Source organism: Pristiophorus japonicus, chromosome 2, assembly GCF_044704955.1.
Source record: "Pristiophorus japonicus isolate sPriJap1 chromosome 2, sPriJap1.hap1, whole genome shotgun sequence".
Lineage (NCBI taxonomy): Eukaryota > Metazoa > Chordata > Chondrichthyes > Pristiophoridae > Pristiophorus > Pristiophorus japonicus.
In genome coordinates this window covers 22,118,651-22,146,351 of record NC_091978.1, presented here as the reverse complement: position 1 = coordinate 22,146,351, position 27,701 = coordinate 22,118,651, and the positions used below count along the sequence as shown (strand labels likewise).

The following is a 27,701-nucleotide window of genomic DNA, read 5'->3' as shown; positions in this document are numbered from 1 at the left end:
AAATCGGATTCGTGCCCAATGGCAGACTTCGAGCAGTTACAGGTTTCGCAAACACAGTCAGGTAGGCCCTGCCAGGTGCAGCTCTGCCAACTGATGACACAATCTGGTACACGGTACTTGCCGTGGAGTTCTGACTCTGCAAGGATAGTTGCTTTGTACCATCGGCCGTGGTCAGGCAAGCCTGGGCGATCGTGATGGCCCTGCCCAGATCCAGCGTCTCCATAGCCAGCAGCTTCCACAGGATCATATCGTCATTTATGCCTATTACAAAGACGTCGTGCAGCATGTCTTCCAACGCGGTTCCAAATTTACACGGCCCAGCTAGACACCCCAGGTCGGCAACAAATTCTGCCACATCCTGGCCCTCAGAACGAACATGCTTGTAAAAGCGCTATCTCGAGATAATAATGCCTTCTTTCGGTTTGAGATGGTCCCAAATCAGAGCACACAATTCTTCATAGGTCTTTTCCATTGGATGTGCAGGTGAGAGCAGGTTCTTTATGAGGCCATAGATTTTTGGACCACAAACCATGAGGAAAACTGCCCTGCGCCTAACTGCGTCAGCATCTTCATCCATCCTGTTGGCCACGAAGTACTGGTCGAGGCAATCTGTAAAATCCTCCCAGTCTTCTCCCTCCACGAATCGCTCCAGGATTCCAACGGTGCTCATTTTTTTGTTCTGAGTGTGAAATTTCGTAGTGTGCCTCGTCGCCAAATGTAGCGTATGCAATAACTCAATGGGCTTAGTACCGTGAACTCAATCAGGTGCGACCTGACTCTACTTTATTAGCTCTCAAAGTGAGGATTAAACATGGAGGCTTTCTTTATATACAAGGGCTGCACGTGTGTGTCTGTGGCCCAATGACCTCTGGTGGCTGGTAAACCCAGACATACATACATTACAAGAAGAATGAGATCAAGTGGGCTAAATGCCTTCTTCCTCTGAGCCTATCTTGTGACATTTTCTATTAAGACTAAAACATGTTTTCACTGAGAAAGACAGGTAAAGGACAATACTCAAGTGCAAGCCCTATCAAACTTAAAAACAATACGAAAGACGACAAGTTACAGACTTAATTTTATTTGATCAAAGTTTCCAAGATATTAAAGGAGACTGATAGGGTAGATAGAGAGAAACTCTTTCCGCTGGTTGGGGAATCTAGAACTAGGGCACATAGACTAAAAATTAGAGCCAGACCTTTTAGGAGAGTCGTTAGAAATCACTTCTACATACAAAGGGTGGCAGAAATCTGGAGCTCTCTTCCGCAAACGGCAGTCGATACTGGGTCAATTGTTAATTTTAGATCCGAGATTGTTGCTTTTTGGTTAACAAAGGTATTGAGAGAAATTAAGGGGTAACAAGGCAGGTATATGAGACTAGCCATGATCTCATTGAATGTTGGAACAAGCTCAAGGGGTTAAATGGCTTACTCCTGCTCCCATGTCCCTAACCTGCCTGGAGGGAAGCTGACGGGGATTGGATCATTTTGCAATCCGCTCCATTTTACTATCCGTTGAAGTCATCGGACAGTAAATTCAGGCAATGTAAAATAGACGGCTGATCCCATCCGTAAGCGGGTTAGATTAAAATCATCCCCCAACTTTGAAGGAGAACACAGAGTGAGGTGAGGAATGAGTCCGCAGTTTCTGGGAATATGGTAGCATAGTGGTTATGTTTCTGGACTAGTAGTCCAGTAACTTGGACCAATGATGCTGGAGATGTGAGTTCAAATGGCAGCTGGGGGAAATTAAATTCAGTTCATTAAATAAATCTGGAATAAAAATCTCATATCAGCAATGTGATAATGATCAGATAATCTGTTTTTGTTATGTTGATTGAGGGATAAATATTGGCCAGGACACCGGGGATAACTCCCCTGCTCTTCTTCGAAATAGTGACGTGGGATCTTTTACGTCCACCTGAGAGAACAGACGGGGTCTCGGTTTAATGTCTCATCCGAAAGACGGCAACACCGACAGTGCAGTGCTCCCTCAGCACCGCACTGGAGTGTCAGCCTAGATTTTTGTGCTCAAGTCCCTGGAGTGGGACTTGAATCCACAACCTTCTGACTGAGAGCTGCCCACTGAGCCATAGCTGACACAGCTACTTTGTCAACCACATTGCTGTGGGTCTGGAGTCACATATAGGAAATCTGCCGTCCTTGTCCGGTCTGGTCTATGTCGATTCCGAGGGACTGCCTATGATGATGATAATGATTACAACAGTGACTACACTCCAAAAGTACTTAATTGGCTGTAAAGTGCTTTGAGACGTCCGGTGGTCGTGAATGGCGCTATATAAATCCAAGTCTTTCTTCTTCTTAATTGCCCTCTGAAATGGCCTAGCAAGTCACTCAGTTATATTCAAGAAGATGGCTCGCCACCACCTTCTCGAGGGCAATTAGGAATGGGCAATAAATGCCGGCCTTGCCAGCGAAGTCCACAACCTGGGAACCAATTTTTTTTAAATATCTGTATATTTTTATTTATTTCTTGGGGATGTTGAGTTATTGCTGCACTACTGAAACTCGTTAAGCCTACTCCTCTTATCTTACTCCTGACAGTCCAGAGGGACCGACAAAAAATATATCTCCAGATGTTTCTCATAGAACCGAGTATTTGAGATTTCCAATGTAATAGATCTTTTCATTGCAATTGGAGGGGTTATTTTCTTCCTCTTTGAACAGTTATTGTGGTCCAAAGGTAGTTAGATTTTTCAAGGACTGCTTTTCATTTGAATTTATAAACCCCTGTGATCTGACCTAAATATGATTTATTTTTCACTTCCAACGGCGGCAGAGCAGGAATATTAATTTGTGTTTGGAGCCGTATGCTTTCCAGATAGAGAATCCCAAATGAAGAGAGCTTGGAGGGGTCAGAGGGCCCCTCTGTGGAATAAAAGCAGATATGCATCACTGTGAAGAGGCACTGCACTTGAAGGCTGCCTTCGCAACAGCTCCTTTATCACCATTTCATCAAACTGCTGAAAATGAATTACAAGGAAAAGCACTCAGAGTCTGGGGGAGTGGGGGGGTGGGAGGTGGGGGGGCGATGCTGGGGGAGAAATTATTAACCTCTTCTCTTTTGGCAAATATAAGTTTATTGGAGCGGAGTTTACCAAAACGGTGGGGCCAATAGCGCTCATATTTATTTACACGCAAATTGCACAGCAACTTCAGGCAAGCACAGGTGCGCGGCTAGACGTGAAAATCCGCAAGTTGCTGTCCGAGATGCGCCGCTCCGCGGTTGGCTTTCTCAACATGGCATCTCACTGTCTGGCTCACCATTCAAATGCATTCGCTGATATGACACTCCTGTACTTGCCCAGTAGAAACAAACTAAACTCGCCACAGGAAGTTAGGGCTTATCCATTTCAGTCATAGAGTCCGAGAATGAGTCCTTGAGGCAGTCCTCGAAATGAGGATGACTTGCTTCCACGCCAAAAAAGGATGAGTTCACAGGTGTTTCAATGAACTACAATGAAGGTCCTGAACTACATTCTGAAGGGTGGAAGATGCCTGTGCGTGGATTTTTTTACCGCGTGGTGGCCGTTGTACACCAGCCACCCCACGGGCTTGACAGAGCTAGGTCTTGGTCCAGTGGCAAGGATTAACCAAGACGACTGGAGACCAGCTCTGCTGCAATAAATTCTGGCCCATTTTGTTTCCTTCTTCCTTGTTTCAGCCGTGGCTCAGTCGGTAGCACTCTCACCTCTAATAAAAAAGGTATCCAACTTCTGGATTTCCGCGTTTAACATGTGCGGTCGTCGGAAGTTGTTGCCCGATTTCCACATAAATAATGGTGAGTGTTGTTAGCCTCACCGTTACTTTTACAGCAAAATCCAGACCATTATTCTTCATCATCAAACAACTAATTCCCTTCTAAAGGAATTTATGAGGGAAAATGTTCTTCTTCCGCGCTTTAGGAAGGATGTGAAGGCCTTAGAGAGAGTGCAGAAAAGATTTACCAGAATGATTCCAAGGATGAGGGACTTCAGTTACGTGGATAGACTGGAGAAGCTGGGGTTATTCTCATTAGAGCAGAGAAGGTTGAGAGGAGATTTGATCGAGGTGTTCAAAATCATGAGGGGTCTAGACAGAGTAGATAGATACTGTTCCCATTGGTGGAAGGGTCGAGAACCAGAGGACACAGATTTAAGGTGATTGGTAAAAGAACCAAAGGTGACATGAGGAAAAACCTTTTTACGCAGCGAGTGGTTAGGATCTGGAATGCACCACCTGAAAGGGTGGTGGAGGCAGATTCAATCACAGCTTTCAAAAGGGAATTCGATAAGTACCTGAAGGAAAACATTTGCAAGGCTACGGGGAAAGGCCGGGGGAGTGGAATTAGCTGAAGTGCTCTTGCAGAGAGCCGGCATGAATGGCCTCCTTCTGTGCTGCAACCCTTCTATGATTTATTATGTCTGAGAAAGGAACAGTTCCCAGGCTCAGTGAAGAGTAGAAGGACCAATGCCATCATGTCTCTGTCAAGGAATTTCTGGAGGCTCCTCGAATCCCCATAACTGGCAGAAGAATGATGGGAGGGTGCATTCCAGGCATTCGGCCTCACTTTCTTTGTGTGGCTGTGGATCATCCAAATTGGCCAGCACCATGGCTTTCACCAAGGCATCTGGGAACTGCACCTGCTAAGCACCAGAGGAGAATTGGCCAACGGACTCTCCTCAACGTTCTCAAAGCGTTAAAATGAAGATTCACTGCCCTCTTTCCTACACTGACTCAGTTTCTTTTGCACATCTTCAAACCTGTGGAACTTTACTTCTGTCAGTCTTCATTTACTCCTACAATCTGCAGGTACTTGGAAACCAAGCTTGAAGGTCCATACCCAGCAATTCCTGAATAACCTCGTTTCCTCTCCACCTTTCAATTTTGGCGGTGCCCTGCACTATGTGGCGATCTCTCTGCCTCAGTTTTGCAATTCAAAAAAAGGAATAACTATTATTACTTATTCTAGAGGTTTCTTCAAATGAGAGTTGGGCTACAAATGTGATGCTAGACTTTTATGTCACTGCTTCGTGACAAGGGCAGCCCATGGGATGAATAAGTTTTCCTTTCTCTGAGGAAAAGCAGCTAATATCTACCTAGCATTTGACAGTAACTGTACGCTAAGCTCACTGTATAACTCACATCAGGCCATTCCATGATGTATCAACTTCATGGAGGGAGATAAAAAGCAGGAAACTATAGACCAGTTAGCCTAACATCTGGCATTGGGAAAATGCTGGAGCCCATTATTAAGGAAGTAGCAGCAGGACATTTAGAAAATCAGAATCCAGTCAAGCAGAGTCAGCATAGTTTTATGAAAGGGAAATCATGTTTGTCAAATTTGTTGGAGTTCTTTGAGGACGTAACGAGCAGGGTGGATAAAGGGGAACCAGTGGATGTGGTGTATTTGGATTTCCAGAAGGCATTCGATAAGGAGCCACATGAAAGGTTACTGCACAAGAGAAGAGCTCATGGGGTTGGGGGTTAGAGGATTGGCTAACTAACAGAAAACAGAGAGTTGGGATAAATGGGTCATTTTCAGGTTGGCAAACTGTAACTAGTGGGGTGCCACAGGGATTGGGGCTGGGGCCTCAACTATTTACAATCTATATTAATGACTTGGATGAAGGAACCGAGTGTGATGTAGCCAAGTTTGCTGATGATGCAAAGATAGGTGGGAAAGCAAGTTGTGAAGAGGACACAAATAATCTGCAAAGGGATACAGATAGGTTAAGTGAGTTGGCAAAAATATGGCAGATGGAGTATAATATGGGAAAATGTGAGGTTATCCATTTTGTTAGGAAAAATTTAAAAAAGCAAATTAGTATTTAAATGGAAAGAAACTACAAAATGATGCAGTGCAGAGGGATCTGGGGATCCTTGTACATGAAACTCAAAAAGTTAGCATGCAGATACAGCACGTAATTAGGAAGGCAAATGGAATGTTGGCCTTTATTGCAAGGGGGATGGAGTATAAAAGTAGGGAAGTCTTGCTACAACTGTACAAGACGTTGGTGAGACCACACCTGGAGTATTGCGTACAGTTTTGGTCTTCTTATTTAAGGAGGGATATATTTGCATTGAAGGCTGTTCAGAGAAGGTTCACGAGGTTGATTCCTGAGATGAAACATAGAAACATAGAAAATAGGTGCAGGAGTAGGCCATTCAGCCCTTCTAGCCTGCACCGCCATTCAATGAGTTCATGGCTGAACATGCAACTTCAGTACCCCCTTCCTGCTTTCTCGCCATACCCCTTGATGGTAAGGACTTCATCTAACACCCTTTTGAATATATTTAGTGAATTGGCCTCAACTACTTTCTGTGGTAGAGAATTCCACAGGTTCACCACTCTCTGGGTGAAGAAGTTTCTCCTCATCTCGGTCCTAAATGGCTTACCCCTTATCCTTAGACTGTGACCCCTGGTTCTGGACTTCCCCAACATCGGGAACATTCTTCCTGCATCTAACCTGTTTAAACCCGTCAGAATTTTAAACGTTTCTATGAGGTCCCCTCTCATTCTTCTGAACTCCAGTGAATACAAGCCCAGTTGATCCAGTCTTTCTTGATAGGTCAGTCCCACTATCCCGGGAATCAGTCTGGTGAATCTTCGCTGCACTCCCTCAATAGCAAGAATGTCCTTCCTCAAGTTAGGAGACCAAAACTGTACACAATACTCCAGGTGTGGCCTCACCAAGGCCCTGTACAACTGTAGCAACACCTCCCTGCCCCTGTATTCAAATCCCCTCGCTATGAAGGCCAACATGCCATTTGTTTTCTTAATCGTCTGCTGTACCTGCATGCCAACCTTCGATGACTGATGTACCATGACACCCAGGTCTCGTTGCACCTCCCCTTTTCCTAATCTGTCACCATTCAGATAATAGTCTGTCTCTCTGTGAAGGGGTTGTCTTATGAAGAAAGGTTGAGCAGGTTGGGTCTATACTCATTGGAGTTTAGAAGAATGAGAGGTGATCTTATTGAAACATATAAGAATCTGAGGGGGCTTGACAAGGTAGATGTAGAGAGGATGTTTCACCTCACAGGGGAGTCTAGAACTAGGTGGCATAATCTCAGAATAAGGGGTTGCCCATTTAACATGGAGATGAGGAGGAATTTCTTCTCTCAGAGGGTCATGAATATTTGGAATTCGCTACCCCAGAGAGCTGTGGAGGCTGGGCTATTGACTATATTTAAGGTGGAGATAGACAGATTTTTGAACTATAGAGGAGTCAAGGGTTATGGGGAACGGGCAGGAAAGTGGAGCTGAGGCCAAGGTCAGATCAGCCATGATCTTATTGAATGGCAGAGCAGGCTCGAGGGGCCAAATGACCTTTTCCTATTTTTTAATGTTCTTATGAGCCCTCTGTCAAGGGTTTAACTTTCTTGTTAGTACTTCCTCCCCTTTCTGTTTTTCACTGAGGCCTCTTCTTCCTTCCCGTATATTGCTACCCTTATATAAAAAAAACAGAAAATGCAAGAAATACTCAGGTCTGGCAAGAAGTTCTGACCAAGGGTCACCAACCTGAAACGTTAATTCTGTTTCTCTCTCCACAGATGCTGCCTGACCTGTTGAGTATTTCCAGCATTTTTCTATCTTTATTTCAGATTTCCAGCATCCACAGTATTTTGCTACCCTTACACCTTAGATGGCATGGACCAGTTGGCTTGTTTCTGTGCTGTACATTCTATGTAATTCTCTATATGTAATTCAGCAATGTAGCAGTGACACTCTGGGTTGTGGACTTGTTGAAGACTACTGTTAAATCCCCATTCCACTCAAGGAGTCAGAATCATGACTGGGCAGTGATGCAACTAGACTTTCACATGAATCACTTCTCAGGCAAGGTATTGACAACCAAATAGGATCAAGTTGCAGTGGCTTTTGAAAGTATGGAGTTGTTACTGACACAAGATGTTGACATACATTTGGAGTGGCCACAAAAACCAGAGATGGAAAATCTGACTGTGGAATATCAAAATTACGTTTCGTAAATGGGCAGTAGAAGGTGTATTTCCTCAGGGTCAGAAAGATTGAATCGGTCTCTCACTCCTAAAAATCTTTCACGCGTCAATGTAGTACAGTCCCACCTGACAGACTCATCATCATCATCATCATCATCATCATCATAAGCAGTCCCTTGGAATCAAGGAAGACTTGCTTCCACTCTGAAAGTGAGTAATTTGGTGCCTGAACAGTACAATGCGAGACCCTTTCACAGGTGGGACAGACATTCGTCGGGGGAAGTGGGGGGTGGGACTGATTTGCCGCATGCTCCTTCCGCTGCCTGCGCCTGATCTCTTCACGCTCACGCCGTTGAGATTCAAAGAGCTCAACGCCCTCCCAGATGCACTTTCTCCACCTAGGCCGGTCTTCGGCCAGGGACAGTGATGTCGCACTTTACCAGGGAGGCTTTGAGGGTGTCCGTGTAACGTTTCTGCTGCCCATCTTTGGCTAGTTTGCTGTGAAGGAGCTCCATGTAGAGCACTTGCTTTGGGAGTCTCATGTCTGGCATGCAAACTATGTGGCCTGCCCAGCGAAGCAGATCGAGTGTGGTCAGTGCTTCAATACTGGGGATGTTAGCCTGGGTGAGGACACTGATGTTGGTGCGCCTGTCCTCCCAGGGGATTTGCAGGATCTTGTGGAGACATCATTGGTGATATATCTCTAGCGACTTGAGGTGTCTTCTGTATATCGTCCATGCCTCTGATCCATACAGGAGGGCGGGTATTACTACAGCCCAATAGACCATGAGCTTTGTGGTAGATTTGAAGGCCTGGTCTTCGAACACTCTTTTTCTCAGGCGGCCAAAGACTGCACTGGCACATTAGAGGCGATATTGAATCTCCGCATCAGACTAGAACTATATTAGTGGAATGCTGCTGCACACTTTCCAGCTGCCCTTCTGCAGGACTCAGATCTCCCGCAAGGCTGTTCCAAGCAGCTTTCTCTCCCCTCCCCTCCTCCCATATGACCTGTTCCTGTCCTGCAATCTGGTGAGAAGGGTGAGTCTGGACCAATGGAAGGAAGGAGTGGAAAGGAAAGTCATTGTAATGTGACAAATGTATGGCTTATTTTTTGGTTACAATTTGGAAATAACTAAACAATTCACAAAAAAAGACAACAGATGAACAATAGGGATCATTATTGTCTCCAGGGTTGAGCACCCCCAAAAAGTTAGTACTTATTACCACACTTTGAAGAAAAAGTGAGGATTGGAGAGAGGTTGGTATCATAGGGTGGTGGCGATGAATCGAGGCAGAACAGGCAGGTCAGCAGCCTGGAGATAACAACAACGGGTATTAGAAGGGGAAAATATGTAAATGGAAAACTCAAACCAAACATCACATCAAGATCTGACGGTCACTTGATTCATCAGGATCTGAATATCATCGTCCTTTGAATGTGGAAAGAAAAATTGGAAAGATTGAAAACGAGAAAGATTGGATAGGCTGGGTTTGTTTTCTTTGGAACAGAGGAGGCTGGAGGATGGGCGGGGGGGGGGGGGGATCTTATTGAGGTGTATAACATTATGAGGGGCCTAGATAGAGTAGATAAGAAGGATCTGTTTCCCTTAGCAGAGGGATCAACAACCAGCGGGTGTAGAGTTAAAGTAATTGGTAGGAGGTTTAGAAGGGGAAATGTGTTCACCCGGAGGGTAGCAGGGCTCTGGAACTCACTGCCTGAAAGGGAGATAGAGGCAGAAACCCTCACTACATTTAAAAAGTACTTGGATGTGCACTTGAAGTGCAGTAACCTACAAGGCTATAGATCAAGAGTTGGAAAGTTGGATTAGGCTCTTGGTCGGCCGGCGCGGACACAATGGGCCGAAATGGCCTCTTTTCCTGCTGTAAATTTCTATGATGTCTATGATTCATAGAAAGTGGGCCAGTTGATTGGATGGTTTGCCAGAAGGCAGGAGATACATCTCTCTTCCCACCCACTTAGCAGAAGGACTTGAGTGGCTCATAAACGGGATGCTGAGGGGATGCACTTGGGAGGTGTAGGTGGAGTTGTCGATGCAGGAAGGCATCCAGTTCCTTAATGTGGGGAGGGAGTTAATTGAAAGTTAGGCCAATTTTACAGATTATCCTGAAGCTCTTTACCACCAGTAGGATGTCAAGCTGATTCTTTGTGCCTTACTTATTAGCAAATGGAGGAAGTCGATTTATTTATGGAAGTTTTGACGAACATCTGAGTTCCGATTGACGTTCAGCTCAGAGCTTCCTATCTTCCAACAATCTACAGTCTTTTAAAACCCTAATCTGACTCGTCTTTTCTCTTAAGCTTGGTGATGTTTCACTAGAGGGCTCGACCCTTTAAAAACACAATTTCAGAATAATACACTTGCTAGGTCGACAGCTGGAAACCTTCCCCTATTCTGTAGTTCTGCACTGTGGTCCGGGAATACAAATTGGGCTTCGGTGAGCATTTGTGTCATTTTTAATGATGTAAAAGAGAAGTATTTGTGATGGAAACATTCTAACTCTTGCCCTGATGTTGTAACAGATCCTATTCGCTAGCACGGTGAAGAGGAACGGCTCATTGTTTTACTTTCTCTTGGTTCAAAAGCCACGTAACGCCAATTTTTACTGTTTTCTTTCTTTCCTCTCCCTGACAGATCGAGGCTAGCAGAGTTCCAAACGAGCTGTCAGCCTTCCGCACAGTCTGTGAGTGGTTGTCTCAGGGAGAATTATGCTGCATGTCTGCTCTCATATACTGGGATTATAGGTAGGATACAGGCTCCTTGCCTTTTGTCTGCGTTGTTACTTTAATCTTTGTTCTGAATTCTACGCTCATCAAGGTGAAGGAAGGTCGTGCTGGGGAACGGAACAACATTCCCATTTCAGGCACTCATTGTCAGCATCAAACACTCCCCGGTATTTGGGTACATCATGGGTTAGATACGGAGTAAAGCACACTCACAAGGTGAAGAGAGAAAAGAAAAGACATGCATTTATATAGCGCTCGTCACGACCTCCGGACGTCCCAAAGTGCATGAAGTGCTTTTGAAGTGTAGTCATGATTGCAAGGTAGGAATTGGGAGGGGGGGGGGGAAGTCAATTTTATGCACAGCAAGCTCCCACAAACAGCAATGTGATAATAGAAAGAAAAACTTGCATTTATATAGCGCCTCTCGTGACCTCAGGACGTCCCAAAGCGCTTTACAGCCCATGAAGTACAGTGTCAGCTATGGCTCAGTGGGTAGCACTCTGAGTTAGAAGATTGTGAGTTCAAAGTCCCACTCCAGGGACTTGAGCACAAAAATCCACGCTAACACTCCAGTGCAATGCTGAGGGAGTGCTGCACTGTCGGAGATGCGATCTTTCGAATGAACCAAGGTCCTGTCTGCTCTCTTATGTGAACATAAAAGGTCCCGTGGCACTATTTTGAAGAAGAGCAGGAGAATTATCCCAAGTGTACTGGCCAATATTTATCCCTCAATCAACATCACTAAAAAACAGATTATCTGGTCATTATCACATTGCTGTTTGTGGGAGCTTGGTGTGTGCAAATCGGCTGCGTTTCCTACATTACAACAGTGATTACACTTCAAAAGTACTTAATTGGCTGTAAAGCACTTCGAGACGTCCAGTGGTCGTGAAAGCCACTATATAAATGTAAGTCTTTCTTTCTTTTGAAGTATAGTCACTATTGTAATGTAGGAAACGCAGCAACCAATTGTGCAATGCAAGCCTCCACACATAGCAATATGATCATGACCAGATAATATATTTTTGTTTTGTTGACTGAGTGATAAATATTGGCCAGAACATCGGGGATAACTCCCCCTTTCTTCTTCAAAATAGTGCCATGGGATCTTTTACACCTACCTGAGAGGGCAGAAGGGGCCTCGGTTTAATGTTTTATCTGAAAGACAGCCCTTCCGACAGTACTGCGCTCCTTCAGTACTGCCTCTCCCAACAGTGCAGTGCTCCCTCAGTACTGCCCCTCCGACAGTGGAGCGCTCCCTCAGCACTGCCCCGAAGTGTCAGCCTAGATTTTTGTGCTCAAAGTGTCTGGAGTGGGACCTGAGCCACGGCTGACACTAACGATCAGATAATCTTCTTTGTAGTGATGTTGCTTGAGCCACGATTGACATTAGATTACCAGTTTTATCCTGTCCTCCCCTGCCATGGACACACGTTCACTTTTCAGCAGCAGTCACTTGACGTGACACTTACTGATAATTTTTTGTCCCTCTCTAGCCCATGAATACTATGGCCAAGTCGATGAAATTACTCTTAGTGCATGGAGGGGGCATTATTTCATCTTTTTTCTCCCTTTTTAAAAAATGCACAACCTTGTGTTTTCAGCGAGCGTCTTGTAGGTAACACTGAGCTGAAACATAATTCTAATCGTATCTGCAGTGGTGCTGCCAAATCAATCAAAGGCTTATGAGCTCAACTTTCACAAGCCATGCACTAGTAGATGTCCATCACCTCCTTCTCTATTGTCACACTGTTAAGCTTGGTTCTTTACCTCTTTTGTTAGGTACTGTGGTTACTCCAAACTACATCGATAATTCGAGCTCTAACGTAGCGCCCTGGTGCACCTGCAGTGGCAGCGGAAACCAGAGAGAGGACTGTGAGAGCTTCCTCAATCTCTTCACGGATAACATCTGCCTCAGTGAGTAAGGCCACTTGTTGTGGGACGTAACGGCAACAATTAGTTTATCGCCTGAAGCAAAATCAGAGTGCTGCGGATGCTGGAAATCTGAACTAAAAACAGGCCTCACACTGGAGGATGGCTGCACAAAAGGCACTGGGAATAGAGGAGGTCTGGGCTGGACCCTAACCCTATTGGGACACGACCCATGGGGCTTTCCTGCCTTTTTTCCACCACATTCCTAGGCCTTGGCGACCCTCTTCGCTGTGCCAGATTGTCAATGCTTCCCTCCCTCTCTGCTGTAAACATTTACACCTCGTCTGGACCCAGCTTATCTTCTTTGCTTGCCCCATTATCACCCCCTTTTGCCTCCCACCATCACTTTAGTCATTTAAGCATTTCTGCTCGTCATCCTATCACACCCTTTTATTCTTTCCTGCCCCTCTTTTCCCTGGCTCTGTACTTGAAAGACTTTCATTTATATAGCAACTTTCACGACCTCAGGATGTCCCAAGCGCTTTACAGTCCATGAAGTATTTTTGACGTGTCGTCACTGTTTTAATGTAGGAAAAGCTGTTCATTGCCAGCATCTTCCAGTTCTGACGAAAGGTCATCAACCTGAAACGTTAGCTCTGTTTCTTTCTCCACAAATGCTGCTGAGTTTCTCCAGCGTTTTCTGTTTTTATTAATGAATTTATTCACGTGGAAGCGTTGTTTTCACAATATATGTGCTGCTGTCACTTGATAAGCTTTGGCCGTAGACACAGGTCTCGATGGCAAAAATGTCCTTGAATCGTTTGCATCCAATATCAGCGCGACAGTGGGTTCTGCTGAACTAAAAACAGGAAATGCTGGAAACACTTAGCAGGTCAGGTACCATCTGTGGAGACAGAAACATATAGTGCAATTTCAAATTTGCGCCACTAGGCACCAGCCCCACCTCCTGAACTTGGCCATGTGTGAGTATAAGCAGTTAAGAACATAAGAAATTAGAGCAGGAGTAGGTCTTGCGGCCCCGCCACCATGCAATAAGATCATGGCTGATCTTTGACCTCAACTCCACTTTCCCGCATGATCCCCATATCCCTTGATCCTCTTGGAGTCCAAGAATCAAGGGGGAACCAGTGGATGTGGTGTATTTGGATTTCTAGTAGGCATTCGATAAGGTGCCACAAGATAAAAGCTTACGAGATTGGAGGTAATATATTAGCATGGACAGAGGATTGGCTAACTAACAGAAAAGAGAGAGTCGGGATAAATGTGTCATTTTCCAGTTGGCGACGGTAACTAGTGGGGTGCCACAGGGATCGGTGCTGGGGTCTCAACTATTTACAATTTATATTATTGACTTAGATGAAGGAACCAAGTGTGATGTAGCCACATTTGCTGATAATACAAAGATGGGTGGGAAAGCAAATTTTGAGGCCACACCTTGAATATTGTGTACAGTTTTGGTCTTCTAATCTGAGGAATGGCATTCTTGCTATTGAGGAAGTGCAGCGAAGGTTCACCAGACTGATTCCCAGGATGGCAGGACTGACATATGAGGAGAGACTGGGTCAACTAGGCTTATATTCACTGGAATTTAGAAGAGAGGGGATCTCATACAAACATAAAATTCTGACGGGACTGGACCGGTTAGATGCAGGAAGAATGTTCCTGATGTTGGGGAAGTCCAGAACCAGTGGTCACAGTCTAAGGATAAGGTGTAAGCCATTTAGGACCGAGATGAGGAGAAACTTCTTCACTCAGAGAATTGTGAACCTGTGGAATTCTCTACCACAGAAAGTTGTTGAGGACAGTTCGTTAGATATATTCAAAAGGATGTTAGGTGTGGCCCTTACGGCTAAAGGGATCAAGGGGTATGGAGAGAAAGCAGGAATGGGGTACTGAAGTTGGATGATCAGCCATTGAATGGTGGTGCACTCTCGAAGGGCCGAATGGCCTATTTCCTGCATCTATTTTCTATGTTTCTATGACTCAAAAAATCTGCAGAGGGATATAGACAGGCTGAGAGGCAAACATTTGGCAGATGGAGTATAATGTGGGAAAGTGCTAGGTTATCCATTTTAGCACGAAAAATAAAAAAACAATTATTATTTAAATGAAGAGAAATTACAAAATGCTGCAGTACAGAGAGACCCGGGGGTCCTTGTGCATGAAACACAAAACGTTCATATGCAGGTACAGCAAGTAATCAGGAAGGCAAATGGAATGTTGGCCTTTATTGCAAGGGGGATGGAGTATAAAAGCAGAGAAGTCTTGCTACAACTGTACAGAGTATTGGTGAGGCCATACCTGGAGTACTGTATACAGTTTTGGGCTCCTTATTTAAGGAAGGATATACTTGCATTGGAGGCAGTTCAGAGAAGGTTCACTAGGTTGATTCTCGAGATGAAGGGGTTGACTTATGAGGATAGGTTGAGTAGTTTGAGCCTACTCAATTCATTGGAGTTCAGAAGAATGAGAGATCTTATTGAAATATTTAAGATACTGAGGGGGCTTGACAAAGTGGATGCAGAGAGGGTGTTTCCCCTCATGGGGGGGATCTAGAATTAGGGGACATCGTTTCAGAATAAAGGGTTGCCCATTTAAAACTGAGGTGAGGAGGAATTTCTTCTCTCAGAGGGTTGTAAATCTGTGGAATTCTCTGCCCCAGAGAGCTGTGGAGGCTGGGTCATTGAACATATTTAAGGTGGAGATAGACAGATGATTGAGCGATAAGGGAGTGAAGAGATATGTGGAGCGGGCAGGGAAGTGGAGCTGAGCCCAAGATCAGATCAGCCATGATCTTATTGAATGGCGGAGCGGGCCCGAGGGGCCAAATGGCCTACTCCTGCTCCTATTTCTTGTTTTTATGTTCTAATCTTTCTATCTCAGCCTTGAATATGCTTAATGACTCAGCATCCACATCCCTTTGAGATAAAGAATGCCAAAGATTCACAACCCTCTGAGTGAAAACATTCCTCCTCATCTCTGCTGAAACCCTCATCCATGCCTTTGTTACCTCTAGACTTGACTACTCCAATGCACTCCTGGCTGGCCTCCCACATTCTACCCTACGTAAACTAGAGGTCATCCCAAACTCAGCTACCTGTGTCCTAACTCGCATCAAGTCCCTTTGAATACATTCAATGACTCAGCATCCACAGCCCTTTAGTGTAGAGAATTCCAAAGATTCACAACCCTCTGAGTGAAGAAATTTCTCCTCATCTCAGTTCTAATCCTGACCCCTATGCTCACCCCTTATCCTGAGACCATGACCCTTAGTTCTGGACTCTCCAGCCAAGGAAAAACCCTCAGAATCTACCCTGTCAAGCCCACTAAGAATGTTACATGTTTTAATGAGATCACCTCTCATTCTTCTAAACTCCAGACAATATTGGCCCATTCTACTCAATTTTACTGTAATTGAGGTGTAGCAGGTCTGTTAAAAATGAAAATGTTGGCCTTCAGGAGAAAGACAGGTCAACGTTTCCACAGGGACCATGAATCAAGGCTGAGGTCCTGTTCTTCCCCGGTTTAAAGCTGTCTTATCTTCCTTTGTCTACAGAGAATGCATTTCAAGCGTTTGGAAATGGGACAGATCTGAACACGGGCTCCAGTGTTCAACAGTCAACTCTGCCCACATCGCAGACCCGGGTGGACAAACACACAAATGACACGGATCCTTCACAGCAGGAAGAAAATGTGTTTGGCCCATCACTAACCACACAGGTAGGAATGGAAAGTTAGATAGAAGGGAAAGGTCCTCCTAACAGTCAGCGTTGTATCTGACCCACGCAGACCGGTAAGGTCCCAGTTTAATCCTTGCCGAAGTCGGTGATCTCAAAACAGCAGCACCCCTGTGCTAAGGAGGAGAAATAAAATCAGCCAGGGTCCCTACTGCTGACAGCTAAGCTCTGATCCTTGCTGGAAGGGGAACATGTACACAACGAGTGAGGACATGATTGGGTTGTAGTGCTGTCTGCGATTGAAAAGCCACACCATCTAGATTTGAAGAACTGCTGCTGATTGGGGATCTCATTGAAACATAAGGTTCTGAGCAGGCTTGACGGGGTAGATGCTGAGAGGCCCTTTCCCCTGGCTGGAGAGTCTAGCATGAAGGGGCATAGTCTCAGGATAAGAGATCATCCATTTAGGAATATGAGGAGACATTTTTTTCGCTCAAAGTGTTGGAATCTTTGGAATTCTCCACCCCAAAGGATTGTGGATGCTCAGTCATTGAGTATATTCAACGCTGAGATCAATAGATTTTTGGACTCTAGGAGAATCAAGGGACATGGGGATCATGCAGGAAAATGGATGTGAGGTCAAAGATCAGCCATGATCTTACTGAATGGTGGAGCAGGCTCAAGGGGCCATATGGCCTACTCCTATTTCCTATGCTCTTACATGAAGTATTAGAGCAGCTCCTATTCCCCTGCTGGCCAAGGCTGCGTTAATCAGTCACCTACTCAAGCATCTCTCATATCCAGCATGACTCAGGGCTCCTTTCTTTCAGCCACTTGCTTTAAGGAAATCCTTCAAGAGAATATTGTGGTTACGTGAGGGGGATTTGTCAAAATGTCAGACTGTTGTCAGAATAGTTGGGTGGTATTTATAAAGGCACCATCCCGGCACAGAGCGAGTTCAGGTCTAGATTAAAGCAGTGGTGAAGCTCTTTCATAGGACATGGCTCGTCACGAAATTTGAACCCATTTTGGAAATAGTATTGGGAGTGCCAATGTGAGCTCTGTGTTAGGTAGTCCATGGCACACAATGCCAAACATTGGTTTTGACTCAGTGCCAACATGAGTTTTTTTTTCCTTTGCAATTAAAGTGATGGAATGTTGGGTATTACTACAGCTTAAGTTAGAACCAGCTCATGGCAAAAATAGTGGCAGATGGAATTCAATGTCTGCATATGTGAGGTAGTAATATCTTAGTTTAAAAACATTAAAGAATTATACTTTGTATGGAGGAAGGCTGGGGGATGTTGAAGAGCAGAGGGATTTGGAGGTTCGGGTTTCCAAAATATTAAAAGCGGCACCTCAATTGGATATGGCTATAAAAATACCCAATTGCGTTTTGTGCCAAGAGGTATAGAATATAAAAGTTGAGATGTAATGGGGCATCTATACAAAACCTTAGTAAAACCACAGTGGAATACTGTATTCAGTTTTAGGCTCCACATTATAGGATGGATGTTAAGACAATTAAGATGCTCTGGATGAGGAAATACAAATATGTAAAAAGACTTGAAAAATTGGGGCAGTTTTCATTACAGTAGTTATGGTTTGATAGTAGTTTCCAGTGATTGAGGGGTTTAGAATTTGTTTTCATTCATTCAGAAGATTTGGGCATCACTGGCAAGGCCAGCATTTATTGCCCATCCCAAATTACCCTTGAGAAGGTGGTGGTGAACCGCCTTCTTGAACCACTGCAGCCCGTGTGGTGAAGGTACTTCCACAGTGCTGTTAGGGAATTCCAGGATTTTGACCCAGCGACAATGAAGGAATGATGATATATTTCCAGGTCAGGATGGTGTGTGACTTGGAGGTGGTGGTGTTTCCAGGAGCCTGATGCCCTTGTCCTTCTAGGTAGTAGAGATTGCAGGTTTTGGATGTGCTGTTGAAGTCTTGGTGAGTTGCTGTAATGTATCTTGTAGATAGTACACACTGCAGCCACGGTAGTGAATATTTAAGTTGGTGGATGGGGTGCCAATCAAAGGGGCTGCTTTGTCCTGGATGGTGTCGAGCTTCTTGAGTATTGTTGAGAGCTGCACTCATCCAGGTAAATGGAGAGTATTCCATCACACTCCTGACTTGTGCCTTGTAGATGTGCAAAGGCTTTGGAGAGTCAGGAGGTGAGTCACTCGTGGCAGAATACCTAGCCTCTGACTTGCTCTTGTAACTAGTCTTTACGTGGCTGGTCCAGTTGAGTTTCTGGTTAATAGTGACCCCCAAGATGTTGATAGTGGAGGATTCGGCGATGGTAATGCCGTTGAATGTCAAGGGGAGGTGGTAAGACTTGCTCGTTTTTATTATTTGTTCCTGGGATGTGGGCGTGGCTGTCAAGGCCAGCATTTATTGCCTATTCCTAATTGCCATTGAGGTGATGGTGAGCTGCCTTCTTGAACCACTGCAGTCCCTATGGTGAAAGTACTCCCTTAGTGCTGTAATGGAGGGAGGTAGATGGTCGTTGCCTGGCACTAGTGGCGCGGATATTACTTGGCACTTCTCAGCCCAAGCCGGAATCTTGGTGCATGCTGGCACAAAATGCTTCATTATCTGAGGAGTTGTGATTGAGACATACAAGATGCAATCTATAGATTTAGGAGAGCAGGAGAAACACTTTTACAGAGGGTTGCAATGCTGTGGAATATACTATCAGAGTTAGTGAAAGAAGCAGAGACCATGTCAGCTTTTAAGAATATGTTAGATTGGAGGTTGAAGGAAAGGGGAATAAAGAGATATGGGAACAGGGTGGGAATATGGGATTCAATTTTTGTTTGTGTGGAGGATAAACAATGATGTGGACTTAATGGGTGGATCAGCCTTTTTGCTTCATAATCGCTGTGTAATTCTATGTCCCACAACACTTTCAGCGTAACTCCTTGGCTTCATTCTGGCAAGGCTGCATTTATTGCCCACAAATCTAGTTGCCTGGAGATTGTGGTGGTGTGGGCTTTTACCTTGAACCGCTGTAGTCTTTGTAGTGATGCTGCTGGCACAGTGGTGTGACGAAGGGAATTCCAGTGACGGTGAAGAAACGGCAATATATGTACAAATCAGGATGGTGTGACCTGGAGGGGTACTTGGAGGTGGTGCTGTTCCCATGATATCTTGTCCTTCTGGGTGGTAGAGTTCATGGGGGAAAGAAAGATTTGCATTTATACAGTGCCTTTCATGACCACCGGACATCCCAAAGCACTTTACAGCCAATGAAGTACTTTGGAAGTGTAGTCACTTGTAATGTAGAGAAACACAAAGGAAGGAAATTAATGTTCAGGCTGTATCTTACACAATTCAAGGCATTCACTACATACATGACACTAGATTAGTGGCAATACTGATTGTCCTGTCTGTGATGGCCAATCTGCCAGGCCTGCATCAGAAATCCAGAATCAGTACATGATTTGGGGCTTCACTATCTGAAGCATGAACACGGGACCATGAAATCTTGGGGGTCAATATTCATTTAGCTTGAAAAGCTGGGAGCAGATTAAGGACACCAACTGATTCATTTTTAGTTGTCCACCTGCAGTGACACAGTAATTCATGCAATGTGGCTGCAGTATGCAGAATCTACAGGATGTACTGCAGTAACTCACCAAGGTTACTTTGACTGCAATTCCCTCGAAGTATCAGCCGTGGCTCAGTGGGTAGCACTCTTGCCTCTGAATCAGAAAGTTGTGGGTTCAAGTCCCACTCTAAAGACTTGAGTGTCAGCCTAGAATTTTGTTCTCAAGTGCTGAGGGAGTGCTGCACTGTTGGACATGCTGACTTTTGGTTGAGATGTTAAACCGAGGCCCCATCTGCCCCCTCAGGTGGATGTAAAAGATCCCAAAGCACTATTTTAAAGAAGAGCAGGGGTGTTATCCCTGGTGCTCTGGCCAATATTTATTCCTCAATCAACATCACTAAAACAGATTATCTGGTCATTATCACGTTGCTGTTAGTGGGAGCTTGTGGTGTTCAAATTGGTTGCCACATTTCCTACATAACAACAGTGACTACACTTCCAAAGTACTTAATTGGCTGTAAATGGCTTCCTTCCTCCTTTAGGTGTGAGAATTTTGGTCGTAAACTGGATATCTAAAAGGTCCCGTTTATTTCCAACACTGGATTGGTCACCTTGAAGGAAATACCTGATTTTTGATTTGTCCCTTTGGAGGACAAAGACACACCCAGCAGTTTCTCTGGGATAAGTAATTAGATCTTGCCTGCCTAAGTAATCAATTAATTTACAAAGTGTAATTCGAGCCATTCTGGCTGCCTTGCTCCAGATAGAGCTCCCTAGGAACATCATTATAGGCAGTCCTTCGGAATCGAGGAAGACTTGCTTCCACTCCTGAAGTGAGTTCTTTGGTGGCTGAACAGTTCAATACGAGAAGCACAGACTCTGTCACAGGTGGGACAGATAGTCGTTGAGGGAAGAGGTGGGTGGGACTGGTTTGCCGCACGCTCTTTCCGCTGCCTGCGCTTGATTTCTGCATGCTCTCTGCGACGAGACTCGAGGTGCTCAGCGCCCTCTCGCATGCACTTCCTCAACTTAGGGTGGTCTTGGGCCAAGGACTCCCAGGTGTCAGTAGGAATGTCGCACTTTATCAGGGAGGCTTTGAGGGTGTCCTTGTAGCATTTCCGCTGCCCACCTTTGGCTCGTTTGACGTGAAGGAGCTCCGAGTAGAGTACTTGCTTTGGGAGTCTCGTGTCTGGCATGCAAACTATGTGGCCTGCCCAGCGGAGCTGATCGAGTGTAGTCAGTGCTTCAATGCTGGGGACGTTGGCCTGATCGGACGAGGACGCTGATGTTGGTGCGCCTATCCTCCCAGGGGATTTGTAGGATCTTGTGGAGACACCGTTGGTGCTACTTCTCTAGCAACTTGAGGTGTCTGCTGTACATGATCCATGTCTCTGGGCCATACAGGTGGGCAGGTATTTCTACAGTCCTGTAGACCATGAGCTTGGTGGCAGTTTTGAGGGCCTGGTCTTCAAACATTCTTTTCCTCAGGTGGCCGAAGGCTGCACTGGAGGCAGTGTTGGATCTCGTCGTTGATGCCTGCTCTTGTTGATAGGAGGCTCCAGAGATATGGGAAGTGGTCCACGGTGCCCAGGGCCGCGCTGTGGAACTTGATGACTGGGGGACAGTGTTGTGATGACAGGCTGGAGGAGGACCTTTGACTTACGGATGTTTAGCGTAAGGCCTATGCCTCAGTAAATACGTCGACTATGTCCTGGAGTTCAGACTCTGTATGTGTGCAGACGCAGGTATCGTCCGCGTACTGTAGCTTGATGACAGAGGTTGGGGTGGTCTTGGACCTGGCCTGGAGACGGCGCAGGTTGAACAGGTTCCCACTGGTTCTGCAGTTTAGTTCCACTCCAGCGGGGAGTTTGTTGACTGTGAGGTGGAGCATGGCAGCGAGAAAGATTGAGAAGAGGATTGCGGCGATGACGCAGCCCTGTTTAACCCCGGTCCGGAAGTGGATTGGGTCTGTGTTGGTTCCATTGGTAAGGATCACGGCCTGCATGTCGCCGTGGAGCAGGCGGAGGATGGTGACGAACTTTTGGGGACATCCGAAACGGTGGACCCTCCATAGACCCTCGCGGTTGACAGTGTCAAAGGCCTTTGTAAGGTCGAAGGCAGCCATGTTTCAGGGCTGGCGCTGTTCCCTGCATTTTTCCTGTCGCTGTCGCACTGCAAAAATCATGGAAAAATCTGTCTCACTTGGAATAGACAGAGATCACCCTTGCGAGTTAAGACCTTCTCTCACCCCACAAACAAGTTCCTGCCCCACCCCTCCCCCCGACCTTTTCTCTCCTCAACAGGTTCCAGACCTCTACCTCAACCCCCGCCCCCCACAAGTTCCTCAACTTCTCCCTCTGCCCAAGTTCCTGACCTTTACCCCCACCCCCCCCTCCCAAGTTTCTCCACCTGCCGAGTTCCTGACCTACACCACCACCGCCCAAGTTCCTGACCTCTCTTTCCTCCCAGTTCATGTCCTTCTCCTCCTCCTAACCCCCCACCCCCGACACACACTTATCTTCTCCCATTGTCCAAGATCCTCCCCGACCAGGTTCACAACCTCCCCCAAACAAATTCCTGACCTCCCCCGACCATCCCACCACAGATGGGACATTGTGTGTGGGTCACGCATTAACAGGTTTATTGGGTATGAAGTGAATAGTGACCATGTCATGAATTCCAGATTTTGTTCAGTCCAATGATGCCACACATGCATCGAGCTTTCCGAGAAATCAACCAAGTCTGGGGGAGGAGAGGCAGAATGTGGTGCCCCTCTCTCTGCCCCCTCCCCCCTCCGATTTTCTCCCCTTCTGATTTCCCCCTCTTATTTTTTATGCGTTCATGGGATGTGGGCTTTGCTGGCAAGGCCAGCATTTATTGCCCATCCCTAATTGCCCTTGAGAAGGTGGTGGTGAGCTGTCTTCTTGAACCGCTGCAATCCGTCTTACCATCTGGATCACGTTCTCGCTCTCATCCCCTCCCCCTTTAGACCTGGATCATGTTCTTCCCCCATCACCATTGTGCTCTCGAACACCGTCCACCACCCCCCCCCCCAGGTTCCTGAACTCCTCTTGCATCTCTCCCTCCTCTGTCCCCTCCGATTCCCTCTCTCTCTCTCTCTCTCTCCCCCTCCTATTCTCTCTCTCTCTCTCCCCCTCCCCCCTCCAATTTTCTCCCCTTCTGATTTCCCCCTCTTATTTTTTTATGCGTTCATGGGATGTGGGCTTTGCTGGCAAGGCCAGCATTTATTGCCCATCCCTAATTGCCCTTGAGAAGGTGGTGGTGAGCAGTCTTCTTGAACTGCTGCAATCCGTGTGGTGAAGGTGCTCCCACAGTGCTGTTAGGGAAGGAGTTCCAGGATTTTGACCCAGCGCTGATGAAGGAACGTCAGGGTGGTGTGTAACTTGGAGGGGAACTAGCAGGCGATGGTGTCCCCATGTGCCCGCTGACCTTCTAGGGGTTTGGGAGGTGCTGCCGAAGAAGCCTTGCTGAGTTGCTGCAGTACATCTTGTAGATGGTACACACTGCAGCCATGGTGTGCCGGTGGTGGAGGGAGTGACTGTTCAAGGTGGTAGATGGGCTACCAATTTAGCGGGCTGCTGTGTCCTGGATGGTGTTGAGCTTCTTGAGTGTTGTTGGAGCTGCACTCATCCAGGCAAATGGAGAGTATTATATCACACTCCTGACTTGTGCCCTGTAGATGGTGCAAAGGCTTTGGAGAGTCAGAAGATGAGACACTCGCCACAGAATACCCAGCCTCTGACCTGCTCTTGTTGCCACAGTAATTATGTAGCTGGTCCAGTTAAGTTTCTGGTCAATGGTGATGCCTAGGATGTTGATGGTGGGGGATGCGACGATGGTAATGTCGTTAAATATCAAGAGGCGGTGGTTGGACTCTCGCTTGTTGGACATGTTATTGCCTGGCACTTGTGTGGCGCAAATGTTACTTGCCCAGACCTGAATGTCGTCCAGGTCTTGCTGCATGTTGCAATCAGCGAACATCTCCACATCTGATCTTATGATGGAGGGAAAGTCATGCATGAAGCAGCTGAAGATGGTTGGGCCAAGGACTCTGCCCTGAGGAACTCCTGCAGCGATGTCCTGGGGCTGAGATGATTGACCTCTAACAATCACCTTCCTCCTTTGTGCTGGGTATGACTCCAGCCAGTGACGAGTTTTCCCCCTGATCCCCATTGACTTCAGTTTTACTAGGGGTCTTTGATGCCACACTTGGTCAAATGCTGCCTTGATGTCAAGGGCAGTCACTCTCCCCTCACCTCTGGAATTCAACTTTTTTTGTCCATGTTTGGAGCAAGGCTGAAATGAGGTCAGGAGCCGAGTGGTCCTGCTGGAACCCAAACTGGGCATCGGTGAGCAAGTGCCACTTTGTTGTATCCAGTGCGCTCAGCCATTTTTTGATATCATGTGGAGTGATTCGAATTGGCTGAAGACTGGCTTCTGTATGGTGGGGACCTCAGGAGGAGGCTTATATGGATCAAATGCTCTATGCAGAGCTCCTATACGGCAAACGAGCCAAAGGTGGGCAGTGGAAACATAACAAGGACACCATCAAAGCCTCCCTGATAAAGTGCGACATCCTCACTGACACCTGGGAGTCCCTTTTCCTAAGTGGAGAAAGTGCATCCGGGAGGGCGCTGAGCACTTCGAGTCTCAACACCGAGAGCATGCAGAAATCAAACGCAGGCAGCGGAAAGAGCATGCGGCAACCCCACTCCTTCCCTCAACGACTATCTGTCCTACCTGTGACAGAGACTGTGGCTCTCATATTGGACTGTTCAGCCACCAAAGAACTCACTTCAGGAGTGGAAGCAAATCTTCCTTGATTCCGAGGGACTGCCTATGATCATAATGATGATGACTCTCCATGTTTCTTCCAAGTGGTGTTCAACATGGAGGAGTACGGATTCATCAGCTGAGGGAGGGCGGTAGGTGGTAATCAACAGAAGGTTTCCTTGCCTATACTTGACCTGAAGCCATGAGACTTCATGAAGTCCCCAGTCAATGTTGAGGACTCTCAGGGCCACTCTGTCCTGACTCTATACCACTGTGCCGCCACCTTGGGTGGATCTGTCCTGCCGGTGGGACAGGACATACCCACAGATGGTGATGGAGGAGTCTGGGACTTTGGTTGAAAGATATGATTCTGTGAGTATGACTATATCAGGCTGTTTGCTTAACTAGTCTGTGGGACAGCTCTCCCAATTTTTGCACAAGTCGCCAGATGTTCGTGAGGACTTTGCAAGGTCGATTGGGCCGTTGTCGTGTCTATAGTCGGTGCCAAGATCGATGCCTGGTGGTCCCTCCAGTTTTATTCTCATTATTTATTTTCCTAGCAGTTTGCTAGGCCATTTCTGAGAGCAGTTAAGACTCAACCACATTGTCATGGGTCTGCAGTCACATATATACCAGACCGGGTAAGGACGGCAGATTTCTTTACCTAAAATACAGTAGTGAACCAGATGGGTTTTTACAACAATCTGGTAGTCTCATGGTCACCATTACTGATACTAGCTTTTTAATTCCAGATTTATTTAACTGAATGTTATTCCCCAGCTGCCTTGGTGGGATTTGAACTCACAGCTCTGGATCATGAATTCAGGCTTCTGGATTATTTGTCGAGTAACATAACCACTACGCTACTGTTGTCCTTCGGTCCCCCTCTCTCTCATGTCTCCGATCCCCTCTCTCTCTCCCCCTCCTATCCTCTCTCTCTCTCCCTCTCCCCCCCCCCCAATCTTCTCTCGCTCTCCCGCCGCACCCCCCCCCAATCCTCTCTCCCATCCTATCCTCTATCATCCACTCTCCCCCTCCAATCCTCTCTCATCCACTCTCCCCCCGCTCTCTCTCTCTCTCCTCCCTCCCCGTCCTATCCTCTCTCTCTCCCTCCCCTCCGATACTCTCTCTCTCCCTCCCCCTCCGATCCCCTCTCTCTCCCTCCCCCTCCGATCCCCTCTCTCTCCCTCCAATCCTCCCTCTCCCTCCCATCCTCCCTCCCTCCCTCTCTCCCCCTCAGATCCTCTCCCTCCAATCCTCTCTCTCTCCCGCCTCCTCCGATCCTCTCCCTCCCCCTCCGATCCTCTCTCTCCCTCCCCCTCCGATCCTCACCCTCCCCATCCCACTCCGATCCTCTCCCTCCCCCTCCGATCCTCTCCCTCCCCCCTCCCCCTCCGATCCTCTCCCTCCCCCCTCCCCTCCGATCCTCTCCCTCCCCCCCTCCGATCCTCTCTCACCCCCTCCCCCTCCGATCCTCTCTCACCCCCTCCCCCTCCGATCCTCTCTCTCTCCCTCCCCCTCCGATCCTCTCCCTCCCCCTCCGATCCTCTCCCTCCCCCTCCGATCCTCTCTCTCTCTCTCCCCCTCCGATCCTCTCTCTCTCTCTCTCCCCCCCCCTCCCCCTCCGATCCTCTCCCTCCCCCCTCCCCCTCCGATCCTCTCCCACCCACTCCCCCTCCGATCCTCTCCCACCCACTCCCCCTCCGATCCTCTCCCTCCCCCTCCGATCCTCTCCCTCCCCCTCCCCCTCCAATCCACTCCCACCCCCTCCCCCTCCGATCCTCTCTCACCCCCTCCCACTCCGATCCTCTCCCTCCCCCTCCCGCTCCAATCCTCTCTCTCTCCCTCCCCCTCCGATCCTCTCTCTCTCTCCCTCCCCCTCCGATCCTCTCTCTCTCTCCCTCTCCCTCCCCCTCCGATCCTCTCTCTCTCTCCGATCCTCTCTCTCTCTCCCTCCCCCTCCGATCCTCTCTCTCGCCCTCCCCCTCCCCCTCCGATCCTCTCTCTCTCCCTCCCCTCCGATCCCCTCTCTCTCTCCCCTCCCCCTCCGATCCTCTCTCTCTCCCTCCCCCTCCCCCCTCTCTCCCCCTCCGATCCTCTCTCTCCCCTCCCCCTCCGATCCTCTCTCTCCCTCCCCCTCCGATCCTCTCTCTCTCCCCCTCCGATCCTCTCTCTCTCTCTCCCTCCCCCTCCGATCCTCTCTCTCTCTCCCTCCGATCCTCTCTCTCTCCCTCCCCCTCCGATCCTCTCTCTCTCCCTCCCCCTCCGATCCTCTCTCTCCTCCCCCTCCGATCCTCTCTCTCCCTCCCCCTCCGATCCTCTCTCTCTCCCTCCCCCTCCGATCCTCTCTCCCTCCCCCTCCGATCCTCTCTCTCCCTCCCCCTCCGATCCTCTCTCTCCCTCCCCCTCCGATCCTCTCTCTCTCCCTCCCTCCCCCCTCCCCCTCCGATCCTCTCCCTCCCCCCTCCCCTCCGATCCTCTCCCACCCACTCCCCCTCCGATCCTCTCTCACCTCCTCCCCCTCCGATCCTCTCCCTCCCCCTCCCGCTCCGATCCTCTCTCTCTCCCTCCCCTCCGATCCTCTCTCTCTCTCCCTCTCCCTCCCATCCTCTCTCTCTCTCCGATCCTCTCTCTCTCTCCCTCTCCCTCCCCCTCCGATCCTCTCTCTCTCTCCGATCCTCTCTCTCTCTCCCTCTCCCTCCCCCTCCGATCCTCTCTCTCTCCCTCCCCCTCCGATCCTCTCTCTCTCTCCCTCCCCCTCCGATCCCCTCTCTCCCTCCCCCTCCGATCCTCTCTCTCTCCCTCCCTCCCCCCTCCCCCTCCGATCCTCTCCCACCCACTCCCCCTCCGATCCTCTCTCACCCCTCCCCCTCCGATCCTCTCCCTCCCCCTCCCGCTCCGATCCTCTCTCTCTCTCCGATCCTCTCTCTCTCTCCCTCCCCCTCCGATCCTCTCTCTCTCTCCGATCCTCTCTCTCTCTCCCTCCCCCTCCGATCCTCTTTCTTTCCCTCCCCCTCCCCCTCCGATCCTCTCTCTCTCTCCCTCCCCCTCCGATCCCCTCTCTCTCTCCC

At 47.7% G+C, this 27,701-nt stretch overlaps 1 protein-coding gene across 1 annotated transcript in view; it reads left to right on the top strand.

Annotated features, from left to right (window-relative positions):
* gfra4a (GDNF family receptor alpha 4a) overlaps nt 1-27,701 on the top strand; it is a 94,305-nt gene that overhangs the window by 66,087 nt on the left and 517 nt on the right. Inside the window, exons 5-7 of the mRNA XM_070859534.1 lie at nt 10,622-10,731; nt 12,496-12,630; nt 16,163-16,326. Of these exons, the coding sequence (XP_070715635.1) occupies nt 10,622-10,731; nt 12,496-12,630; nt 16,163-16,326 (409 nt within the window). The remainder of the gene's footprint in view (nt 1-10,621; nt 10,732-12,495; nt 12,631-16,162; nt 16,327-27,701) is intronic.